Raw genomic sequence first — 22,448 nt, 5'->3', positions numbered from 1 at the left:
GATTGTCTCTCTAAACACCTGTCTGTCTCTCTACATACCTGATTGTCTCTTTACATACCTGTCTGTCTCTCTAAACAACTGTCTGTCTCTCTACATGCCTGATTGTCTCTCTAAACACCTGATTGTCTCTCTAAACACCTGTCTGTCTCTCTATATACCTGATTGTCTCTCTAAACACCTGTCTGTCTCTCTACATACCTTATTGTCTCTCTAAACGCCTGTCTGTCTCTCTAAATACCTGATTGTCTCTCTAAACACCTGTCTGTCTCTCTACATACCTGATTGTCTCTTTACATACCTGTCTGTCTCTCTAAACACCTGTCTGTCTCTCTACATACCCGGTTGTCTCTCTAAACACCTGTCTGTCTCTCTGATTGTCTCTCTAAACACCTGTCTGTCTCTCTATATACCTGATTGTCTCTCTAAACACCTGTCTGTCTCTCTATATACCTGTCTGTCTCTCTAAACACCTGTCTGTCTCTCTACATACCTGATTGTCTCGTTAAATACCTCTCTGTCTCTCTAAACACCTGTCTGTCTCTCTAAGCACCTGTCTGTCTCTCTAAACACCTGTCTGTCTCTCTAAACACCTGTCTGTCTCTCTACATACCGATTGTCTCGTTAAACACCTGTCTGTCTCTCTACATACCCGATTGTCTCTCTAAACACCTGTCTGTCTCTCTAAATACCTGATTGTCTCTCTAAACACCTGTCTGTCTCTCTACATACCGATTGTCTCGTTAAACACCTGTCTGTCTCTCTAAGCACCTACCTTAATTTTGCAAAAATGCCTAACAGGATAAAGTGATGAAGTGATGACGTCTTATACCTAAAAGGTCAAAGGTCAGCTTTACTGTGACATCATAATGTTCTGCAAAATCACATTTCCAGCCATTAGTTAACATCATATTTGAGGAACAGAAGGGGAGACGTTCTCTTCAGATTCTTCACATGGAATAATAATAATAAACGGAGCAGGGTCCTTGCACCGAAATACTTTAGTTTAATTGACAGTTGATCAGATTTCTGAAGTGGTCTCAGTCTCCACCTTGTTCTGCATGTGACAGAAATTTAACTGAAGCTCTCCGTCCTGTGACACCTGAACCTCCCTGACGGTGCTCTGAATCTTGTAAAACACGTCTCCAACATCCAGAACCTGGCACTGGGGGTCACCTTGACTCGCAGCCAGCGTGCATTGCCATATAAAGACAAAACGCCTTTCATTCCTGTTTCTGAAGTGTTGCATGTCACTTCCTTCCTCGTAGATTTGAATAGATGCGTTGTCAGCGGCGACTCAGTGCGCTGCCTGTCAAGCAGTGAGCAGCACAGCAGCCAGACGGAGCAGAGACTGATCATCCTCCACGTCTAGAGATCACCAGCCGTCTCACCTCACCTCTCAGGTAACCAAACATGACATCAGGTGGCCTCGGGTCCACGCAGGTGTTCCTGAAGGCATCACTGTGAGCTGAGAGACACTCGAGAGGATTTCTATTTAATTCTGTTTTTTTGGGTGAAAATGGAAAGGCAGAAAAGACCAATAGAGGAAGACATGTGTTCGTTTTCTCATGTTTTTGCATATTGCACACATTTTCATAATCCAGACCCCGAATGTTCGTCACTGCAGTCCAGGTTTGTTCTCGTGAACAATCCCACTTCATAAACAAACACACAGTAGCAACTGAAAACTAAACCTGCATCGCTCACGTTGTTTATAACTTTGTGCACGTTTTACACAAAAATCATTTCAAACCATTTAAAGAGCTGAAAAGATTCAGAGCAGTCGGAGGCAGAGTGAGGCCTTCAGGGGAGAGGAAGGAGAAGTTGAACCACTGCAGCGAGCTGTAAAAGGAAGTTTGTGGTTAGCTTCACTTCAACTGCAAAAGAAAAAAAAATCCCTCCAGAAGCAGAAACTCATGTCAGCTCAGGCCTCCGAGTTTCATCAGGCTTTTACTCTTTATGTTGGATAATGCCGTGGATTTAGTTAATGACACGTGTGAGGCATGCTGATGAGGCTCAGCACATGCAAATCTGCTTTACGCACGCCACGCTGCTCACAGGCGGCCCTGTTTTAGTGTCTTAACGTGATTCAGAAATGTAGTGACAGCCAGCGGTGGAAAGTAACTAAGTACATTTACAAAAGTACTGCAGTTAAAGTCAGGTTTTTACTTCTATTTTCTGCCACTTTGTACCTCAGTCTAATTCATATCAGATGGAAATATACTTTTTACTCCACATTTATCTGACAGCTGCATTCAGTATTTATCTCACAGATTGTTCCTACAATACTTAATTTAATCTTATAAAGTATTTCTTTATGTACTTCTTTAGTAATAATACTTGTGTATGTTTACTGCAATAACTCTAGACTTTTCCTTGTGATGGAGTATTTTTGGTATTGCAGAAGTGTAGACTCGAGTCACATGACCTGAACTAGAGTCATTAAAACCATTTAGTTGATCAGACTGATAGATTCTTAAAGATGGATTCACATCACTGTCTGTGTCTGCTCCTCAGTAACTCACTGTGGGAAAGAATTTGCATGAAGTGAAGTTGTGTCTTTGTGGTTGTGACAGTTTATTTCCATTATAAAAAACATTCACGCTTTTAGTGATCACAGTTAATCTGTCATGTCTAAAAAGACCAAAGGGGGATCTGCTTGTTTTGTCAGTTTGAAACCAGAAATCCCCAAAAATTTATTTTGCAAGTTGCATTTTCAACTTTCTGTTTCGTTGTAGCTCCTTTAAAGCCCTAGTGGGTTGGATTTAGTGTGGTATGTTGGCAGAAATGGAATATCATATGATAAGTGTTTTCTTTAGTGTATTATCACCTGAAAATAAGAATTTTTGTGTTTACGCTACCTTAGAATGAGCCGTTTCTACAGTAGCCCAAATGGGACAAACCAAACACTGGCTCTAGACAGGGCCTTTCACTTTTGCAATTTCACATTTTCACATTGGCCACCATAGTTAGAGGCCTCTCTGTGACAAGCAGCGTCGGAGAAACACTAACTTGTAACATTAAAAAGCTTTGTTCAGTGTTTCTAGAGGTTTAAACGACCTGGTTCAGTTGTTTTGTAGAGGAGGAGACCTCTGTGGATTCAGCTCCTGGTAAAAACCTGAACAATGAACACTGGATGAATTCTAACCAGGAGAAGTTTCAGCTGGTTGCAGTCTGCAATCCTCACCACTAGATACCACTTTATCACCTTAAATCAGTGGTTCCCAACTGGTGGGTCATGGGCCCATTTTGAATGGACTGCAACTTTATTTTTAAGTACAGTGAATTTTCAGCACTGAGTTTTTATTTTGAAGTGCCAGCTATAGAGTGAGTGACTAACAGACAGCTACTTAACAGAGACCGTAAACTAGCTTGACGACATGACCAAACACAAGTATGATGCTGAATAAATTAAACTGTGTGGACCTTGAACTAATGACTAAAGAGAAATCTGGACCCCGTGTCCAGTTGGGAACCACTGGCCTAAATCTCACACACTGTTTCTTTAAAATATCAGAGGTGGCTCCAGGCTGCAACCAACAATTAGTTTTGTTATTGACTAATATTCCAGTTATGTTAACCCCTTCAAATGTCTCATTTTGTCTGAAGTTTACAGTGTAAAAAAAAGTCGGAAAAAAAACAGCAGCTCTTAAATTTAAGAAGCTGACACCAACAACTGTTTTTTATTTTTACCTAAGTTGTGACACAATTATTTAATCTGTCTTGTTTAATCAGACCAAATGAGAATTTGCTTTGTTTTCTCAGTTTGAAAGCAGAAATCTCTAAACTTTATTTTGCAAGTTTCATTTCTAACATTAGACTTTCTGTTTCGTTGTAGCTCTTAAAAATATCAGAGGTGGCTGTGACAGAGTGGCTGTGGAGCTGCAGCCAGTTATAAAACTGTCCTTTCAAATTTCCTCGAGCCTCTTTCTCTTGATGTGGTTTCTATGGACAAATAAGGTAAAAGTGCAGCAGTTTTGAACCTTAAAATGTCAGACTGAGTCATGTCATTAAAATCAGCTCAGACACAGACGAAGAGAACTGAACGTTCATTTTAGGTGCTTGGTTTCATTTCTGCTTCTGCACCTCAGACAGGACAGAGCTGCAGGACTCACTGCAGACATGTGTCCCTGCAGTCAGAGCTGGGAGACACTAAATTAAAAACATCCTTAAAAAGGTGTCAATGTTCTGTTTAAGTTCAGGCCTCCTGCTTTCTTTTAAAGCTGAAACTGAGCTTTTAAATGTCCTAATAGTTCATGTGAGGGCAGAGCGAAGAGCAGAAGTAACATCAGGGCTGATGTGTGATAAACTTAATGTTTGACATTAATATCAAATGCTACTAGACTTAAGGACTTGTTTTGTTCCCCAAACACAAAGATTAAAGAGATTATGTTATAAAGAAGTGTTCAGATAATGAGCTCATCATCTTCCCGATGACAGATATACTGCATCAGTCTGACAGCAGCCAATCAGGGCGCAGGAGCAGGAAGGAAAGTGTTTCAAATCATTGTTTGAATCCTCCATTTTATGCCTTATATCTCAACTATCTCAGCTTTTTTTGTAGCTATTATGTCTGATGTTACTGCGACCTACATGCTAACAGAGTGGCTTATTGTCACATGAGTTTACACATGGCAGATGCAAACACTTCGATTAATTGAGGATATTTCTCCATGAAGCTTCGATGCCCAAAAGATATTCAGGACAAACAGATATCTGATCTTACAGGACTAAATCAACACATAAAATCTTCACAGCTGTGGCTGCTGTGGTTTGATCTTTAGTCTGATGCATAAGAACTTTTCATATAGCAAATCAGTTATATTTAATCATTAAGGCTGAGCTGAGAACAAACAGGAAACAGTCGACTCCTCGTCCGTCCTCTCAGCCTCCAGAATCTGCTGCAAGAAATCACACATTGCTGCATCTTGAACTAACGGATGTGATACAACATGAATGTGTCAGATGTAGAAGCAGGTTGAAGACAAAACTGTTGCAGCTCAGCTTGTTTTCAGTTAGATTAAGACCTCATTGACTTGTTGATTGACAGGTAGGTCTCTTAGGTCTCCTGACCAGGGCCCATCAGCTGTCCCCCACTCTAGACTTGAAGTGGCGGCTCCACTTCTATGGATCTTTCTTCCATCAGGCACACGGTCGTCAGTCTCCTTTGAAACTTTTAACAAACAGCTGAAGACGCATCCTTTCAAAGAGGCCTTTGTCTCACCCTAAATTGTCTCATGCAGAGATACTCAACCTACTTTGCCTGGGGGCCACTTTTGTAAAGGGGCCAGGAAGCCAACGAACATTGGTAGATAATCAAGAATCCTCCCTTGGCACTTTTTGGGGGAGTAAACAAGCACTTTGGCACCTTATTTACAGTCAAAGTACAAAAAAATCCCACTGTGAATTAATTTAGAATTTATTGTAAGTTATAAAATGGTCGGATGGTTTTGGCCCACCGGCCACAAGTTGAGTATCACTGGTCAACTGCTTGTTCCTTTGTGTGTCTCTTTGGGTCCTCAGTGACCTGTGTTTGCTCTGTGGTTTATAGTCTTTACTTTTACTTTCAATTTGTTGCCTATGATTTTATTGATTGATTGTTTTATTGTTGGTCTGTTTTATTGTTTTATTGCATTTTTAAAGCACTCTATGACTTTTATTTCTGTGAAAGGTGCTATATTTAAAAAAATGTTATTGTTATAATTATAACTTACAGTCCAGACATTCAGGAGGTTTTTACCAGGAGCTGAATTATCCACAGATGACTCTTCTTCTCCAAAACAAACAGACTAGCTGATTCAAACCGGTTAAAACACTGAAGCTGTTAAAAGATCAGTGTTTCTCTGGCACTGCTTGACTCAGTGGAGACAGGCCACTAGCCTATCACCTGAAAAGAAGAAAAGTTTCTAATGCTTTTATTGCTGAGAGGCTGCTAACTATAGTGGCTAACACAAAAACACGAATGTCCCTATCAAGAGTCAGTGTTTGGTTTGTCCATTCTGAGCTACTGTAGAAACATGGTGGTGCAACATGGTGTTCTCCAGAGATGAGGACCTGCTCCCTGTGTAGATATAAACAGCTCATTCTCAGGTAACGAAAACACTATGATTCTTATTTTCAGGTGATTATACACTAAAGAAAATATACTCAATATATTAAATTTCCACCAGCTAGTTCGTCTTCATAACAGATGAAGATAAAGTTTTATCTGCTCAGTAACACCTGAACATTGTTTCATGGATTTTTATTTCACTTACAGCTGTTTTTTAAACCCGTCAGCGTCTCATTCTGACACTACAGGAGTTTAATGAACCTTTAAACTAGCAGCCAGTGTGACTTTATACTTTTGTGGCAGAAAAGGAAGTGACATGTCACTCTACTCTCTTCTCATTGGCTCTACGGTCTACAGATGTGAAGTCGTTGAGCTGTGAAGTAGGACAAATTACGTGCACAGCTGCTTTTTCCACTGTTTGTTAGTCGGAGCTGTTTGAGTCTGTTCAGGTTGACCACAGTTTGATTCAGGTTTAATTATCCTCTGGTTTACTGTAGAGGAGAGCAGACGAGGTTCTTCTAGAGACACTATTTAATTTGTAATTAAGTTTGCAAGAAATTATAAATGAATTCTGAGTGACTGCTGCCTGGATCAAGTTCACTGATGGCATTTTGTCCAGAGAAGGTGTTTGGTTGTTGTTTCATGCAGAGGTGATCGGGGTGAACGGTGGGTGTGAAAGCCGCAGGACTTTGACTGCAGAGGCCACTGACCACATCCTGAGACCAGTGTGAAGTTTCCGTAGATTTTAAGTAACAAAAGCACTTTAGATAACGTCAGGGGAAAATGTGGTTTTGTTTAAATGTTCATTTTGAAAGACAAACTGTGTTGTTGCTACAATGTTTGTAAGAGACACTGTTTCCTAATGTGGACATAAAATCTACATTTCTTTTTCCTCATTTGATTGAACAGCACAGACCTGTCAGTATGTATGATGTGCACATATATGACTTTATAGTGTCATACTTCCTCTCCGCATACATCACCATCAGGGTACGTTTCCCTCTGAGCAGAGCAGGAAGTTGAATCACTCGTCTTAAAGGTTGAAGTCAGTCGTCGTCTTTGTGGTTTGAAGTGTAACACACAGCGAGTCTTTCTTAATGGCCTCCTCCATGTTCACATTTAACTCCATCTCCTAAAAAGGATACACACACACACACACACACACACACACTGACAGTGAATCATCACAGACTGAAATAAAATGCCCTTTGTGTCATGTGATCACCTACTTCTCTGAATCGCTTCACTCTTCCTCATCTGCAGCTTTGTCTTTTCTGCAGACACAAAACCTTCAAATTAGAACACATAATGTAGAAGTGTGGAAGTTAAAATCAATTTCTGAACCTCAAATTACCTGCAGTGCCTCCTTCAGAAGCTTTAAAGGAATAGTTCACCATTTTGGGAGCGTATCATAAAACTTCAATTATTAGCCCGGGCTATTATTTGCTTAAACCACTGAACCAAACCGGCCTATATTTGAGACAGGCCTTTAATTCCTTCCACACAAAACTGATCTCCAAAAAGTTTTGTTTTGTTTTATATTTGAAGTTTTATGGAATTTGCTTTCTTGTGGAGATGCAAAGATTGATACCACACATGAAGCTACAGCAGCCCGTTAGCTTAGCTTAGCATAAAGACTAGAAACAGCCGTCCTGGTTCTGTACAAATGAAATGAAATCCACCTGCCATTCTCCTCGAAATCTCACTGATTAACATGTAATATCTCCAGAGGATGCTGTGTGTGTCCGGGTGTGGTGGAGTTTTCCTGCACGTGTTTATAGTAGTATAAATCTGGAGCTGTGTGACGTCCGATAAATGTCCTCGAGAGATGTCACTTGAGTCAGCGTCGGTTGAAGATGACAAGTTTGAAAAGTAAAAAAAATCTGGAGGTGTGGAGTTAGAAAGAATTGTGATTGCCAGACCTCTGCTGCTAACAACATGAACACACAAACAGAACTGTTGGTGAATGAGCTGCATTATGGGTAATGTAGGCGTAAGGTTGTGACAAGTTTTGATTGGGTGGAATAACAAATAGTTTATCTCTGATTCTGCTGCGTCGATTTTACTCATTTTTAAGGTCAAGAGTTTGTGTGCATCTGTCATCAGACACCTGTGGGACCAGCAGATCTTATTACAATACACACAAAGAAACGCTTCTCTGTCCGACAGGAAGTTCATCAGCCGCAGCAGCAGCAGCAGCAGCAGCAGCAGCAGCAGGAAGTTGAAGGCAGGCAGAAGTGAGAACTGTGAGCAGTTTTCATCACAACATCAGGAGATCCTAACTTCCTCCTGCTCTGCCCCGCCCCGCCGCACACGTCTGCCAGCCGGTCCTGCAGGTTCTCACTTTACATTTAAGGATGTTTCTGTGCTCTGTCTCAGTTTCAGGTTCCCAATATGGCCGCCCCAATGCCGATCTCTGCGGAGGAGCTGGAGGAACTCAGGGAAGCTTTCGCCAAAATTGGTAAGTGAACCAACTGTCAGTGGTTTCTGTCATTTCCTCTTTGGATTTTGATTCAGAGTCTGGTGCCCCAAAAACATGTCACACTTTGGATGTTTTTGATTCGACCTTTTCTGGAACCAGTTTATATTCCTGGAATTGTGTCAGTTTGTTTTTTGCATCGTTCTGATCTTTATAATTATTGTTTATATTTCGTTTTATTTCGTACTGCAGCTGCTGCACAACAGTTTCCCTCTTGATAAATAAAATTATTTATCAATTCTTTGTACTTGATACTGGGAAGTTTTGCACTTCCTGCATACAAACAGATGTGTTTTTATGTATTTCTTATATTTTTTCATATTTTCTTTTGTAAATTTTTGTAAATTATGTTTCTGTTACACTGTGTTTGTTATGCACCAAATCACAGAGACAACTTCCTTCTTTTTGCAAAGCTACTGGGCGACATTTTCTCCATTTAGCTTATGTAAGTCCAAACCAGTCTGCCCTATCTGAGTAATGAAGATTTAAATTACCAGGAAATATTTTAAACAATTATTTAAACTTTCTTAAAACTATATATTATTAATTGTTTTCAGAATTTTACATCCAAAAACATGAAACTAAAGGAGAAAAAAAAACAAATTATTTTGTGTGGTGCAGCAGAGTTCATTCATCTGAGTGAAGTCTGTGTAATTTGACATATTTGATGTTTTAAACTTGTCTTCTTGTCGATCCTGAATGAAAATGGTGTTAAAGTTTCCTGTGTTTGACCTCTGACCTCTCTGTCCTCCACCAGATGTGGACAACAATGGATTCATCAGTAAAGACGAGCTCACGGAGCTTTTCAGAGCTGCTAACCTGCCGCTGCCAGGCTACAGGATCCGAGAGATCGTCCAGGAGCTGACCAAGACCAGCGACCAGCTCACCTTCGATGAGTTCACTCAGGTGAGTCTGCAGGTCAAAGGTCACATGGAGATATACACAGTGTGAACAGAACATACAGTGTTTTGTTCACAGGCAGGATGAAGCTGTTTCCTCCAAATGAAAAAAGACGTTCATACTGTCAAACTATCAAATTTAAACAATTAGATTTTAGTTTAATTATTATAAACATAATAAAGAAATCTGACTGACTGTTAATAAAAAATATAGACTGCTGTAGAGATTAATGACGCCAGATTTAATATATTAGAATGTAGTTTTATCTAAAGCAGACAGAATATCGCCCACTAATGGTGACTCATTGTGCTCACATCTCCAGTTTATTTTATTTAACTTTATTTCAGCTTTATTTATTTTTTTAACACCTTTCATACAGACATGCAGCCCAAACTCAACTGAAATAACACAGACAAATAAATAAATAAATAAATAACCAATAAATACAATTTTACAAGAGTAAAAACGACAAAATAACGTGTTAAAAATCAGTTAGGTCAAAATAAAATAAATGAAAAAAGAAAATTTGCGAGACTAAAAATTCAGAATTTAATTTTGAAAAATGTAATCAATTCATATCAATCAATAAAATAAAATTAAACAAAATAAATAAACAACAAATATTAAATCATGCAAGTCAAAAAATTACAACAATAAAATGTTAAAGATCAATAAATGTAAAGTCAATGAAATAAGATAAGATAACAAAAAAAAAAGATTTTTCAAGACAAAAAATTACAACAATAAAATGTTAAAAATCAATAAATACAGAGTCAATAAAGAAAAACCCAGGGATATAAAAAAGAAGCAAAAACCAATGAATAAAATGAATGTATTACTTTGAATAATTGCATGTAATGAATATTTGTAAACTCACTGTTTTTCACTCACTGTACTTTTTGGAGTTGAACATATTTCCTTTGTCATGAATAGATAATATTTTCCTTATTGTGTATTGTGTGTCAGATTGTTCACGGGCTGAAGAGCAGCGAGGTGGCGAAGACCTTCAGGAAGGCAATCAATAAGAAGGAGGGAATCTGTAACGTGGCGGGAACCTCAGAGCAGTCCGGCACTCAGCACTCGTACTCAGGTATCTCACAGTTCAACATTAAACCCTGTGCCGGGGTTTTGGAGGTTGTTTTTCGGGAGGTTAAAATCAGAGACTTGTTGATTTTCTCTCTGTGATCTGACGTGGGATTTCTTCCCCCTGCAGAGGAGGAGAAGGTGGCCTTTGTGAACTGGATCAACAAAGCTCTGGAGAAGGATGCCGACTGTAAACACGTCCTGCCGATGGATCCCAACAGCAACGACCTGTTCACCGCCATGGGAGACGGCATTGTCCTCTGGTACCTGAAGAAAAGTTCTGCATTTTGATAGAGCAGTAGTTTGACATTTTGGGAACAGGGTTCTCACGGTCATGGAAAACCTGGGAAAGTCATGAACTTTCACAACCTGGTTTACCAGGCCTGGAAAAGTCATGGAATTAGTAAAAATCATTGAAAGTTGTGTAAAAGTCATGGAATTTTGTTGTGTGTAACATAACGTAGCTCCAATATGCGTCGACGTAGGCCTGCATGATACAACGTTTCAGGGTGGACTTCCCCTTCATGACCAGTTATGAGTATGTGAGGTAGTGTGGTGGCATTTGCTACAGGAAGTGAGACTCTCCTGTGAGTGTGTAGAAAAGTAGTGTAGGGGTGCCCAGTAGCTCAGCGTCTAGAACAGGAGTCCCATGTACAAAGGCAGTGTCGTTGCCGCAGCAACCACAGGCTCAATTCTAACCTGCAGCCCCTACTGAACGCATGTCCTTGAAAGGTCATGGACAAGTTTTGACATTTTTGCCATGAAACTGAGTGAGAGAGAGCTCTATGATAATCTGATTTTCTCTTTCTCTTGCAGAGTCACATGTTCCCGAATTGTTGAATTAATTTCTCATGCAAAACCGTGATATTTCCTGCTTCTCACATGTGAGGCTTTGCTGCTCTATTTGGTCTCACATGAGAGTGAATTAATTGGTTGGACCAAACAAGTTCCTGTAAAGTATGTCACAGGTTTTGTTTTGTTCTTTAAATGTGTCGTAACTGTTAAATGTTGTCTCCTGTTAGTAAGATGATCAACCTGTCTGTCCCCGACACCATCGACGAGAGAACCATCAACAAGAAGAAGCTCACACCTTTCACCATCCAGGTGAGACAGGAAGTGTCAGATTCTGTCTGATCACTCTACGGGCATTTCCCAAACCACCTCCTACACCCTCTCCCCCACACACTGTCACCACACTGAGTGCTGTCACAAACCTACTAGTGAGGACCACAAACATGTTTGTAGTTGACCACACTGTGAGTGTGTTTACATCATGTGTCATGTCGTCTGGTCCAACAGGAGAATCTGAACCTGGCTCTGAACTCATCATCAGCCATCGGCTGTCACGTGGTGAACATCGGAGCTGAGGACCTGAAGGAGGGCAGGCAGCACCTGGTCCTGGGTCTGCTGTGGCAGGTCATCAAGATCGGACTGTTCGCCGACATCGAGCTCAGCAGGAACGAAGGTGTGTGTGTGTGTGTGTGTGTGTGTTTAAACCAAGGATGTTTCTAATATGATGTGTAAGTTCAATGTGTCATATTGGTTTTAAATGTGTGTGTGTGTGTGTGTGTATGTGTGCAGCTCTGGTGGCTCTGCTGCGTGATGGAGAGAGTCTGGAGGATCTGATGAAACTCTCTCCTGAGGAGCTGCTGCTGCGTTGGGCCAACTATCACCTGGAGGAGGCCGGCTGTGGCAAGATCAACAACTTCAGCTCTGACATCAAGGTGAACACACACACACACACACACACAAACACACAAACACACATGCATGTAAACACGCTGACCAACAAACAGTGATGTTAAAAGAACTTTGGTTGTTGATGTGAGAACAGAAACATCTGTTCAATCAAAGGAAAGACGATTCACAGTGATAAAATCAATAATGTGGATTTTCTATCTGCGATAAAACAAACAAAAAAACCCGACATATTAATATGTTTATTATTTCCTCTGTTAAAGGCCAAATCTCTTGACTCTGCAGTTGTTTGTGTGTGTTTCAGGACTCCAAGGCGTACTACAACATCCTGAACCAGGTGGCGCCCAAAGGAGACGAGGAGGGGATCCCCCCCATCGCCATCGACATGACAGGAATCAGGGTGAGACGCTCCCACAACTTTTTTTGAACAGCTCTAATTTGAAAGCTTGGGAGATGTGGTCGTTTAATTAGTCCTTTATTTTACCTTTTATTTTACATTTTAGTTGAGGCTTTGAGGACAGAGAGGGATCATGTGTTATAGGAATAAAGTAGGGATGCACAATATCATCGGCACGTCATCGGTGTCCGCCAATATCGGCTTTAAAATAAACTATAAGAATCAGCCAACCTGCTTTTTCTTATTTTGCACAATGAATGAATATTACATACACTGAAAAGTATTGTATTTCATGTCTCCATCTGCTGGTGGGCCGTCACAATAAAAGTATGTATGTATAACATGATGTTAATTCCACTACAGAAGAGACTTGATGATCACTAACATTAGCTGGGGAAAAAAGTGGATATATCAATACCGGTTATTGACTGAATGAGCTGTTATATATTGGCATATCCAATATTAATCCTCTTGCTTCTTATAATTCTCTATTTTTTACATCAGAGCGACAGATCAATAAAGTATTTCGAGTTCTGATTCTGACGTCGTCCTCGTCGTCTCTCTGCAGGAGAAAGACGACCTGAAGCGGGCCGAGTGCATGCTGGATCAGGCCGACCGGCTCGGCTGCAGACAGTTCGTCATGCCCACAGACGTCATCCGCGGCAACCCCAAACTGAACTTGGCTTTCATCGCCAATCTGTTCAACAAGTACCCCGCTCTGAAGAAACCCGAGAACCAGGACATCGACTGGAGCTCCATCGAAGGTGGATGAAACTTTCTTCTTCTTTCTTTCTCACTCCAAAACCTCTTTATAAAATATTTCTCTTTGAGATGTCAACAAAAGACAGTTTTTCCTGCATTGTCTTTATTATCTTTTCAAATAACCTCAGGTAACAAAGCAGCAGGTGTGTTCTCATCAGTGTGAGGGAGAGTATCAGAAGCACACAGATTATAAAAACTTCCTGTTGATGTTTTTCCTTCAGGTGAGACCAGAGAGGAGCGAACCTTCAGGAACTGGATGAACTCTCTGGGCGTCAACCCTCGTGTCAACCACCTCTACGTGTAAGAACGCTCTTCTTCTTCTCTGGCTTTTATTTTACCTGCTTCACACTTCATGATAATGTGGAGCCTCATGCACACAATAATGATCCTGATGGTGGCGCTACAGGACAGGTTATAACGTGAACTGTGTGTGTTACAGAGACATTGACGACGCCCTGGTGATCTTCCAGCTGTATGAGAAGATCAAGGTACCAGTGGACTGGGACAAAGTCAACAAGCCTCCCTACCCCAAACTGGGCAGCAACATGAAGAAGGTACGACAGAAGAGTTCATGTCTGTGTCATGCGTCAACCTCGTGAATGAGGCAGAGTTTTTTTCCACTGTTTAATAAATGTATAACTTTTTAAGAGTTTATTATTAAAAATGACAGATTACAACAAATTGTGCCAAAAACATGGCAACATAAATGAATCGGGGATCACTCTTGTTTTTTTTATTTTACTCTGAGGGTTAAATGAGACAGTTTGTGTCAGTCTTGTTCAAACAAAATCTCAAGAACACCTTGAGGGAGTATTTTCAAATTTGGCACAAACATCCACTTTGAGTCAAGGATGAACTGATGACTGTAGATTTTGGTGGTCAAAGGTCAAAGTCATTGTGACCTTGTCTGTCACACTCATGAATCCAGTATTTCAAGAACAGCTTAAGGGACCTACTCTCAAGGTGATTTTTGTTCTGCAGTGTTAATTATCTGTTCATTGCTGTTAATGGCAATAAAGTAAAAAAAAAATAATAATAATGATTATTGGTCAAAGGTCAAGGTCACTGTGACCTTGTGTTTATCTCATTCTTGTGAACATGATATCTCAAACACATGCAGATTTTTATTTTTTTTTTCAAATTTAGCACCAATTTCCGTTTTGAGTCAAGGATGAACTGATTAGATTTTGTTGGTCAAAGGTCAAGGTCACTGTGACTTCATCTGTGTCATGAACGCAATATCTCAAAAACACTTTGAGGGATTTTTTTTTTTCATATTTGACACTCATGTCCACTTTGAGTCAAACTGAACTGATTAGAATTTGGTGGTTGAAGGTCAAGGTCACTGTGACCTTGTCTGTGGCATTCTCATGAGCACAATATCTCAAATACACTTTGAGGGATTTTTTCTTTCAAATTAAAACAGACATCCACCTGGAGTCGAGGATGAATTGGTTAGAATTTAGTGGTCGAGGGCTGAAGTTCAAAGGTCACTGTGACCTCACAAAACATGTTTTTGGCCATAACTCAACTATCATATGGAAATTATGGCAACATTTCTCACGACACATCTCAGGAACAGAAGGGGAGACGTGGTCAGCTGACACTAATATTGAAACTGTGCTAGAATTTATTTTAGTTTTGTCCAGCTGTGAGCAGCTCCACCATCCTCTTTGTGCACTGCATTGTGGGAGAATCGTGTCTGACAGCACACTCGAGAAATCAAACATATTTAGTTTGCCTACTTTTCATACTTAATTATGTTGCTCTTCAGTTTTGAACACACAAACCTGCTTAGAATCAGTGTGTAGTTTGGATTTGGGACTGGCTGTGAGAGCAGAGACAAACTGTTTGTGTCGCTCTGTGAAAATAAATAAATACTCTCAGCAAATATTTCTTGTCCTTTGTGCAGATCAACTCAGCTGTGACTAAAATATGACTCTTCTTTCTGTTCCAGCTGGAGAACTGTAACTATGCAATCGAGCTGGGAAAGAAGGAGGCCAAATTCTCTCTGGTGGGAATCGCAGGTCAGGACCTGAACGCTGGGAATCGAACCCTCACCCTCGCTCTGCTCTGGCAGCTCATGAGGAGGTAACAACTCTCCTGTGTTTACAACTTTTCATTCTCAAAGAGATAAAGTCTTTTTATTTAAATTTAATTTAAAGCTCTTATTTTGAAACCCCTCCTCTGACCGCTGTCTGTTCCCTCAGATACACACTGAACATCCTGGAGGACCTGGGCGATGGGCAGAAAGTAAACGACGACACCATTGTGTCCTGGGTCAACGACACGCTTACACAGGCCGGCAAACCAACCATTTCCAGCTTCAAGGTAACTGAGACACACGGAGGGTCAAAAATATGTATGGTATGGGTATGTTTGAAGGTTTTTGTTACCCAGAAATGATGTGACATGGTGTTGGTGGTACTCAGAGTTGAGGCTTTTGTGTTAAACCAAATCATATCAAAAACTATTTGGAAGCAAAATCATCCTGTACATTAGATCAGATAATGTTGAAATCATAACTTTTTTTAATACTGTATTTACACAAGGATTTAGGTCACAGAATCTGCCTCCTGGACATATTGTATATACAGTTATATCCTCCAAGTATTAGTCAAAGAAATAGTTTGACTGTCAGTATGTATTGTGTGTGTAGGACGGATCCATCAGTAGCAGTATGCCAGTTCTGGACCTGATCGATGCCATCCAGCCTGGATCAATCAGATACGACCTGCTGAAGACAGAAGACCTGACTGAGGAGGAGAAACTCAACAACGCAAAGTATGGACACATTTATTCACTAATTATTTCACATAATAATTAGTAACAAAAGAGAAATCAAAGAGAGAGATGGAGACAAAAAGTCATTGTGTAGTATACCAAATAAGTGTCATAGTTCTATATGTCATTAAAAATACATGCAAGATGTCATGGTACATGATGTCATAGAAATGTCATAATATAGTGTCAAAAAATTTGAATAACAACTCATAGTATAGTATCATTAATATTTATTTTTGACGACATACTATACTGACGTTTTTTCAACATTTTTGACGACATACTATACTATGACGTTTTTTCAACATTTTTGACGACATACTATACTATGATTTTTTTTGTGATCTTTGACGACATACTATACTATGATGTTTTTTCAACATTTTTGACGACATACTATACTATGACGTTTTTTCGTGATTTTTGACAATATACTATACTATGACTTTTTTTCAGCATTTTTGACGACATACTATACTATGACATTTTTTCAGCATCTTTGACGACATACTATACTATGACGTTTTTTCAGCATTTTTGACAACATACTATACTATGACGTTTTTTCATTATTTTTGACGACATACTATACTATGACGTTTTTCGTTATTTTTGACGACATACTATACTATGACGTTTTTTTGTGATTTTTGACGACATACTATACCTATGACGTTTTTTCGTTATTTTTGACGACATACTATACTATGACGTTTTTTCATTATTTTTGACGACATACTATACTATGACATAGTGACAAAAACTCAACAACATACTATACTATGACGTTTTTTCGTTGTTTTTGACGACATACTATACTATGACATTTTTTCGTGATTTTTGACGACATACTATACTATGACGTTTTTCGTTATTTTTGACAACATACTATACTATGACGTTTTTTCGTTATTTTTGACGACATACTATACTATGACATAGTGACAAAAACTCAACAACATACTGTACTGACGTTTTTTCGTTGTTTTTGACGACATACTATACTATGACATTTTTTCGTGATTTCTGACGACATACTGACATTTTTTCGTGATTTCTGACGACATACTATACTATGACATAGTGACAACAACTCAACAACATACTATACTATGACGTTTTTTCGTTATTTTTGACGACATACTATACTATGAAGTTTTTTTGTGATTTTTGACGACATACTATACTATTACGTTTTTTCGTGATTTCTGACGACATACTATACTATGATTTTTTTCATGATTTTTGACGACATACTATACTGACATTTTTTCATGATTTTTGACGACATACTATACTATGACGTTTTTTCGTGATTTTTGACGACATACTATACTATGTTTTTTCGTGATTTCTGACGACATACTATACTATGTTTTTCAGTTTTTGACGACATACTATACTATGACGTTTTTTCAGTATTTTGACGACATGCTATACTATGACGTTTTTTGTTTGTTTTTTTACAATTTTTGACGACATACTATACTATGATGTTTTTTCAAGATTTTTGACGACATACTCTATGTTTTTTCACAATTTTTGACGACATACTATACTATGACTTTTTTTTTAAATTTTTGACAACATAATATACTGTTTTTTCACGATTTTTGACGACATACTATACTATGATGTTTTTTCACACTTTTTGACGACATGCTATACTATGACTTTCTTCGTGATTTTTGACGACATACTATACTATGATGTTTTTTCTTGATTTTTAATGACATGTTATACTATGACATTTTTCAAAATTTTTGACAACATAATATACTGACGTTTTTTCGTGATTTTTGATGACATACTATACTTTGTTTTTTCACGATTTTTGACGACATACTATACTATGATGTTTTTTCACACTTTTTGACGACATACTATACTATGACGTTTTTTCAGTATTTTGATGACATGCTATACTATGACGTTTTTCGTGATTTTTGACGACATACTATACTATGATGTTTTTTCATGATTTTTGACAACATACTATACTTAGATGTTTTTTCACAAATTTTGACGACATACTATACTATGACGTTTTTTCTTGATTTTTAACGACATACTATACTATGACATTTTTTTCACAAATTTTGACAACATACTATACTATGATGTGTTTTCACACTTTTTGATGACATACTATATACTATGGTTTTTTTTTCATGATTTTTGACGGCATACTATACTGACATTTTTTCACAAATTTTGACAACATACTATACTATGACGTTTTGTCATGATTTTTGACGACATAGTATACTGACGTTTTGTCATGATTTTTGACGACATACTATACTATGACGTTTTTTCACAATTTTTGATAACATACTATACTATGACGTTTTTTCGTGATTTTTGACGACATACTCTGACGTTTTTTCACAATTTTCAATTACATATTATACTATGACGTTTTTTCACACTTTTTGACATACTATACTGTTTTTTCACACTTTTTGACGACATACTATACTGTTTTTTCAGAATTTTTGACAACATACTATACTATGATGTTTTTTCTTGATTTTTAATGACATGTTATACTATGACATTTTTCAAATTTTTTTACAACATAATATACTATGACGTTTTGTCATGATTTTTGACGACATACTATACTATGATGTTTTTCGTGAATTTCGACGACATACTATACTGTGACGTTTTTTCACAATTTTTGATGACATACTATACTGTGACGTTTTTTCACAATTTTTGATGACATACTATACTATGACGTTTTTTCACACTTTTTAACAACTTACTATACAAAATTTTGTCATGATTTTTGACATGCTATACCATGACGTTTTTTCAATTTCTGACGACATACTATATGACGTTTTTTTCACAATTTTTGACGACATACTCAACTATGACGTTTTATCATGATTTTTGATGACATGCTATACTATGACGTTTTTTTCACTTTTTGATGACATACTCAACTATGACGTTTTATCATGATTTTTGATGATATGCTATACTATGACGTTTTTTCACTTTGACGACTTACTATATGACAACGTTTTGTCATGATTTTTGACGACATGCTATACTATGACGTTTTTCTACAATTTTTGACGACTTATGACATAATATATGCCTTAATATAGGATGTCATGAAATGTCACGGTATAATATATCACACAGTTTTTCATGAAAAATTGTCGTCGTTATAGTATGCCATTAAAAGTGATGCAATGAAAATATCAGGAAAAAAAATTAAGTTTTATAACCCGGCTCAACAGCTTCAACAAGGATTGGAGACAAAACAAGTTTACAAAAGGGGAGAAGCAAATTTATTGACAAAAGTAATTATAAATAACAGAACAATCATGGAGGTCAGTAATCAGTCATGTCATATGGGTGCATGGAAATATCTGCAGTAATCCAAAACCACAGCAGCTGCGCCCACGATGGAAAAGAGAGAGACCTTCGAAGGGGGTGAGCTTTCATGTCATGAACCACATCCGGCCCAGTTGTGCCTCCTTAGGTTAATGACGACCCTCTGTCTTGATCCAGATCCTGTGAGAGAAAGAGCCAAAAAAGCAGGCCGAGGACACCTAGTGGAGCAGAGGGGTCATCACAATACTAAAATTTAAAAAAATGTTTTCCGTGAAAAATGTCATAGTATAATATGCCATAAAATAAAAAACATAATGTCATGTTATAATATGCCATGAAAAATTTCATTAAAGATCAAATTTTCAGAAAAATACATTGTATAATAGTATGGTATGTCGTCAAAAATCTGGAAAAAATGGAATAGTATAGCATGTCGTCAAACTTTGTGAAAAAATGTCCAACTATAGTATGTCGTCAAAAATCACAACAAAACATCATAGTATAGTATGTCGTCAAAAATCATGACAAAACATCATAGTATAGTATGTCGTCAAAAATCACGACAAAACATCATAGTATAGTATGCCATCCAAAATCCTGAAAAGTCTTAGTATATAATATGTCGTCAAAAATCACAACAAAATATCATAGTATAGCATGTCGTCCAAAATCCTGAAAAGTCTTAGTATATAATATGTCATCAAAAATCACGACAAAATATCATAGTATAGTATGTCGTCAAAAATCACGACAAAACATCAAAGTATAGTATGTCATCCAAAATCCTGGGGAAAAAAAAGTCATAGTATAGTATGTCGTCAAAAATTGTGAAAAGTCATAGTATATAGTATAGTAGTAGGGTTTGTTGAAGGTGGCGGTGCTGTTAGTCATGGTAGGGTTTGTTGAAGGTGGCGGTGCTGTTAGTCATGGTATAGTATGTCGTCAAAAATCACTACAAAAAGTCATAGTATAGTATGTCGACCAAAATCGTGAAAAAAGTCATAGTATAGTATGTCGTCCAAAATCACGACAAAACATCATAGTATAGTATGTCGTCAAAAATCGTGAAAAACATCATAGTATAGTATGTTGTCCAAAATCGTGAAAAGTCATAGTATATAATATGTCATCAAAAATCACGACAAAATATCATAGTATAGTATGCCATCCAAAATCCTGAAAAGTCTTAGTATATAATATGTCGTCAAAAATCACGACAAAATATCATAGTATAGTATGTCGTCAGAAATCACGACAAAACATCATAGTATAGTATGTCGTCCAAAATCCTGAAAAGTCTTAGTATATAATATGTCGTCAAAAATCACGTCAAAATATCATAGTATAGTATGTCGACCAAAATCGTGAATAAAAAGTCAGTTATGTCTTTAATTCAAAAGTCATGGTGTGAACGCCATAAAAGCCATAACAGTCAGAGAGAGATGTTTTTCTCACCACATGCTGTTTGTCATTATGTGTTTCCAGGTACGCCATCTCCATGGCGAGGAAGATTGGCGCCCGCGTGTATGCACTGCCTGAGGACCTGGTGGAGGTCAAACCTAAGATGGTGATGACGGTGTTTGCCTGCCTGATGGCACGCGGCATGAAGAGAGTCTAAAGACCACAGCAACCTAAAATACTGGATATGTAAAGTTTCCAACAGGGTTCAAGTTAAAACAGTGGTGACGTTTGAGAGCAGAGACACTGTAAAATGTACTTTGGTAAAACCACTGCAGTCTGTTACAAATATTCATTCCTCTTATGTTTACCTTAGAAAACTTCAGGCTTTAAACTCAAACAGGACTTCCTGGAACTTCACTCTACAAACATTTAAATAAAATAAATTCTCTGCAGCAGTAATGAAGGTTAATCATGATCAAGATGAAGGTTTTCACTCAGAGCTGCCATGTTCCCCTTGGTGTTTACTGTTCGTGTGCATTACCTGCTCAGGTTTTTCACTTGATCACAAACGTGTTCCAAATCACAATCTTTATGCCAAATGTTCACAACAAATAAACAGATTTTTGTATTAAAAATTGTGTCATCTGATTGTGTTTTTTGAGAGATTGTCCTGTAACAACCCCCTTACATCACTATCATTTAACTGGACAGATGTAAATCTTGTCTGTGCTGCCCTCCGGTGGTTCAACATCTCACCTGGCTGCAGTCATGTACAGGTGTACTCCAGGACACTGTGACATCACTGTAGGGTGGTTACAGGTGCAGCCACAGACTGAAACTATGGAACGTGGAAGGGCTCTAAACGTTTGGACAATTGTATGAAGTCAAATTTGTTTATCTAAACGGGTAAAAATCTATCATTTTAACATGCCACATGCCAGTTAAAACGACAGAAAATGTCCTGTTACATTTCTGACGTCTTACGATGTTTAATATTGGGTGCAACCATTTTACAAGTGTCGGAGGGGAAACTGATGAAATATTATTTGGTATACATTGTAAGTGTCCACTAGATGGCAGACTTAAATTAGAGTGCATTGGGCTGAGTGATTTAATTCTTTCATATCATATAAAATGAACGGCTGAAGTTATTTGTTTTAGTACTACTTTATATTATGTCTGCTGCCGAACTTCGATTGAATGAGTCAGCAGTGACAAAAATGTTTAAACTGTTTCATTAGGCAGACGAGCGGAGCGTTAGCTGGTAACATGTTTATTCACTTTACGTGGAGCTGAAATTAATACTGAATTAATTAATACAGTAATTAAATTGTTTGCCTCATGTTACTGTCTGGAGTTGTAACAAATCATAAATCATCTTTTAGGAGTTGATGTTTACTGTTAGCTAGCTCGGGCTCTGTTAAATTTAACAATATGCTAACGGAACAAGGCAAGTTAATCGCTAACATGCTTGGTTAAGAAAGAAACAAATGTTTTGAGACATCTGTCAGAGACGACAGAGGTATGATCACATTATA

The 22,448-nt window shown here is 38.1% G+C and overlaps 1 protein-coding gene across 1 annotated transcript; it reads left to right on the top strand.

The window, feature by feature from the left end:
- Nucleotides 1–1,265: 1,265 nt before the first annotated feature.
- On the top strand, nt 1,266–21,545 carry lcp1 (lymphocyte cytosolic protein 1 (L-plastin)). The gene is made up of 16 exons (XM_050049734.1): nt 1,266–1,400; nt 8,429–8,510; nt 9,286–9,434; nt 10,395–10,518; nt 10,642–10,774; nt 11,534–11,615; nt 11,811–11,976; nt 12,093–12,235; nt 12,514–12,609; nt 13,175–13,370; nt 13,590–13,668; nt 13,808–13,922; nt 15,326–15,459; nt 15,579–15,699; nt 16,028–16,152; nt 20,995–21,545. The coding sequence occupies exons 2-16, from the start codon at nt 8,444–8,446 to the stop codon at nt 21,125–21,127; spliced, it is 1,863 nt and encodes a 620-aa protein (XP_049905691.1). The 5' UTR covers nt 1,266–1,400; nt 8,429–8,443; the 3' UTR covers nt 21,128–21,545.
- The last annotated feature ends 903 nt before the right edge of the window (nt 21,546–22,448 follow it).

Source organism: Epinephelus moara, chromosome 7 (assembly GCF_006386435.1).
Source record: "Epinephelus moara isolate mb chromosome 7, YSFRI_EMoa_1.0, whole genome shotgun sequence".
Lineage (NCBI taxonomy): Eukaryota > Metazoa > Chordata > Actinopteri > Perciformes > Serranidae > Epinephelus > Epinephelus moara.
Note: the sequence above shows the minus strand (reverse complement) of the source record. Positions and strands in the feature narration are given on the sequence as shown.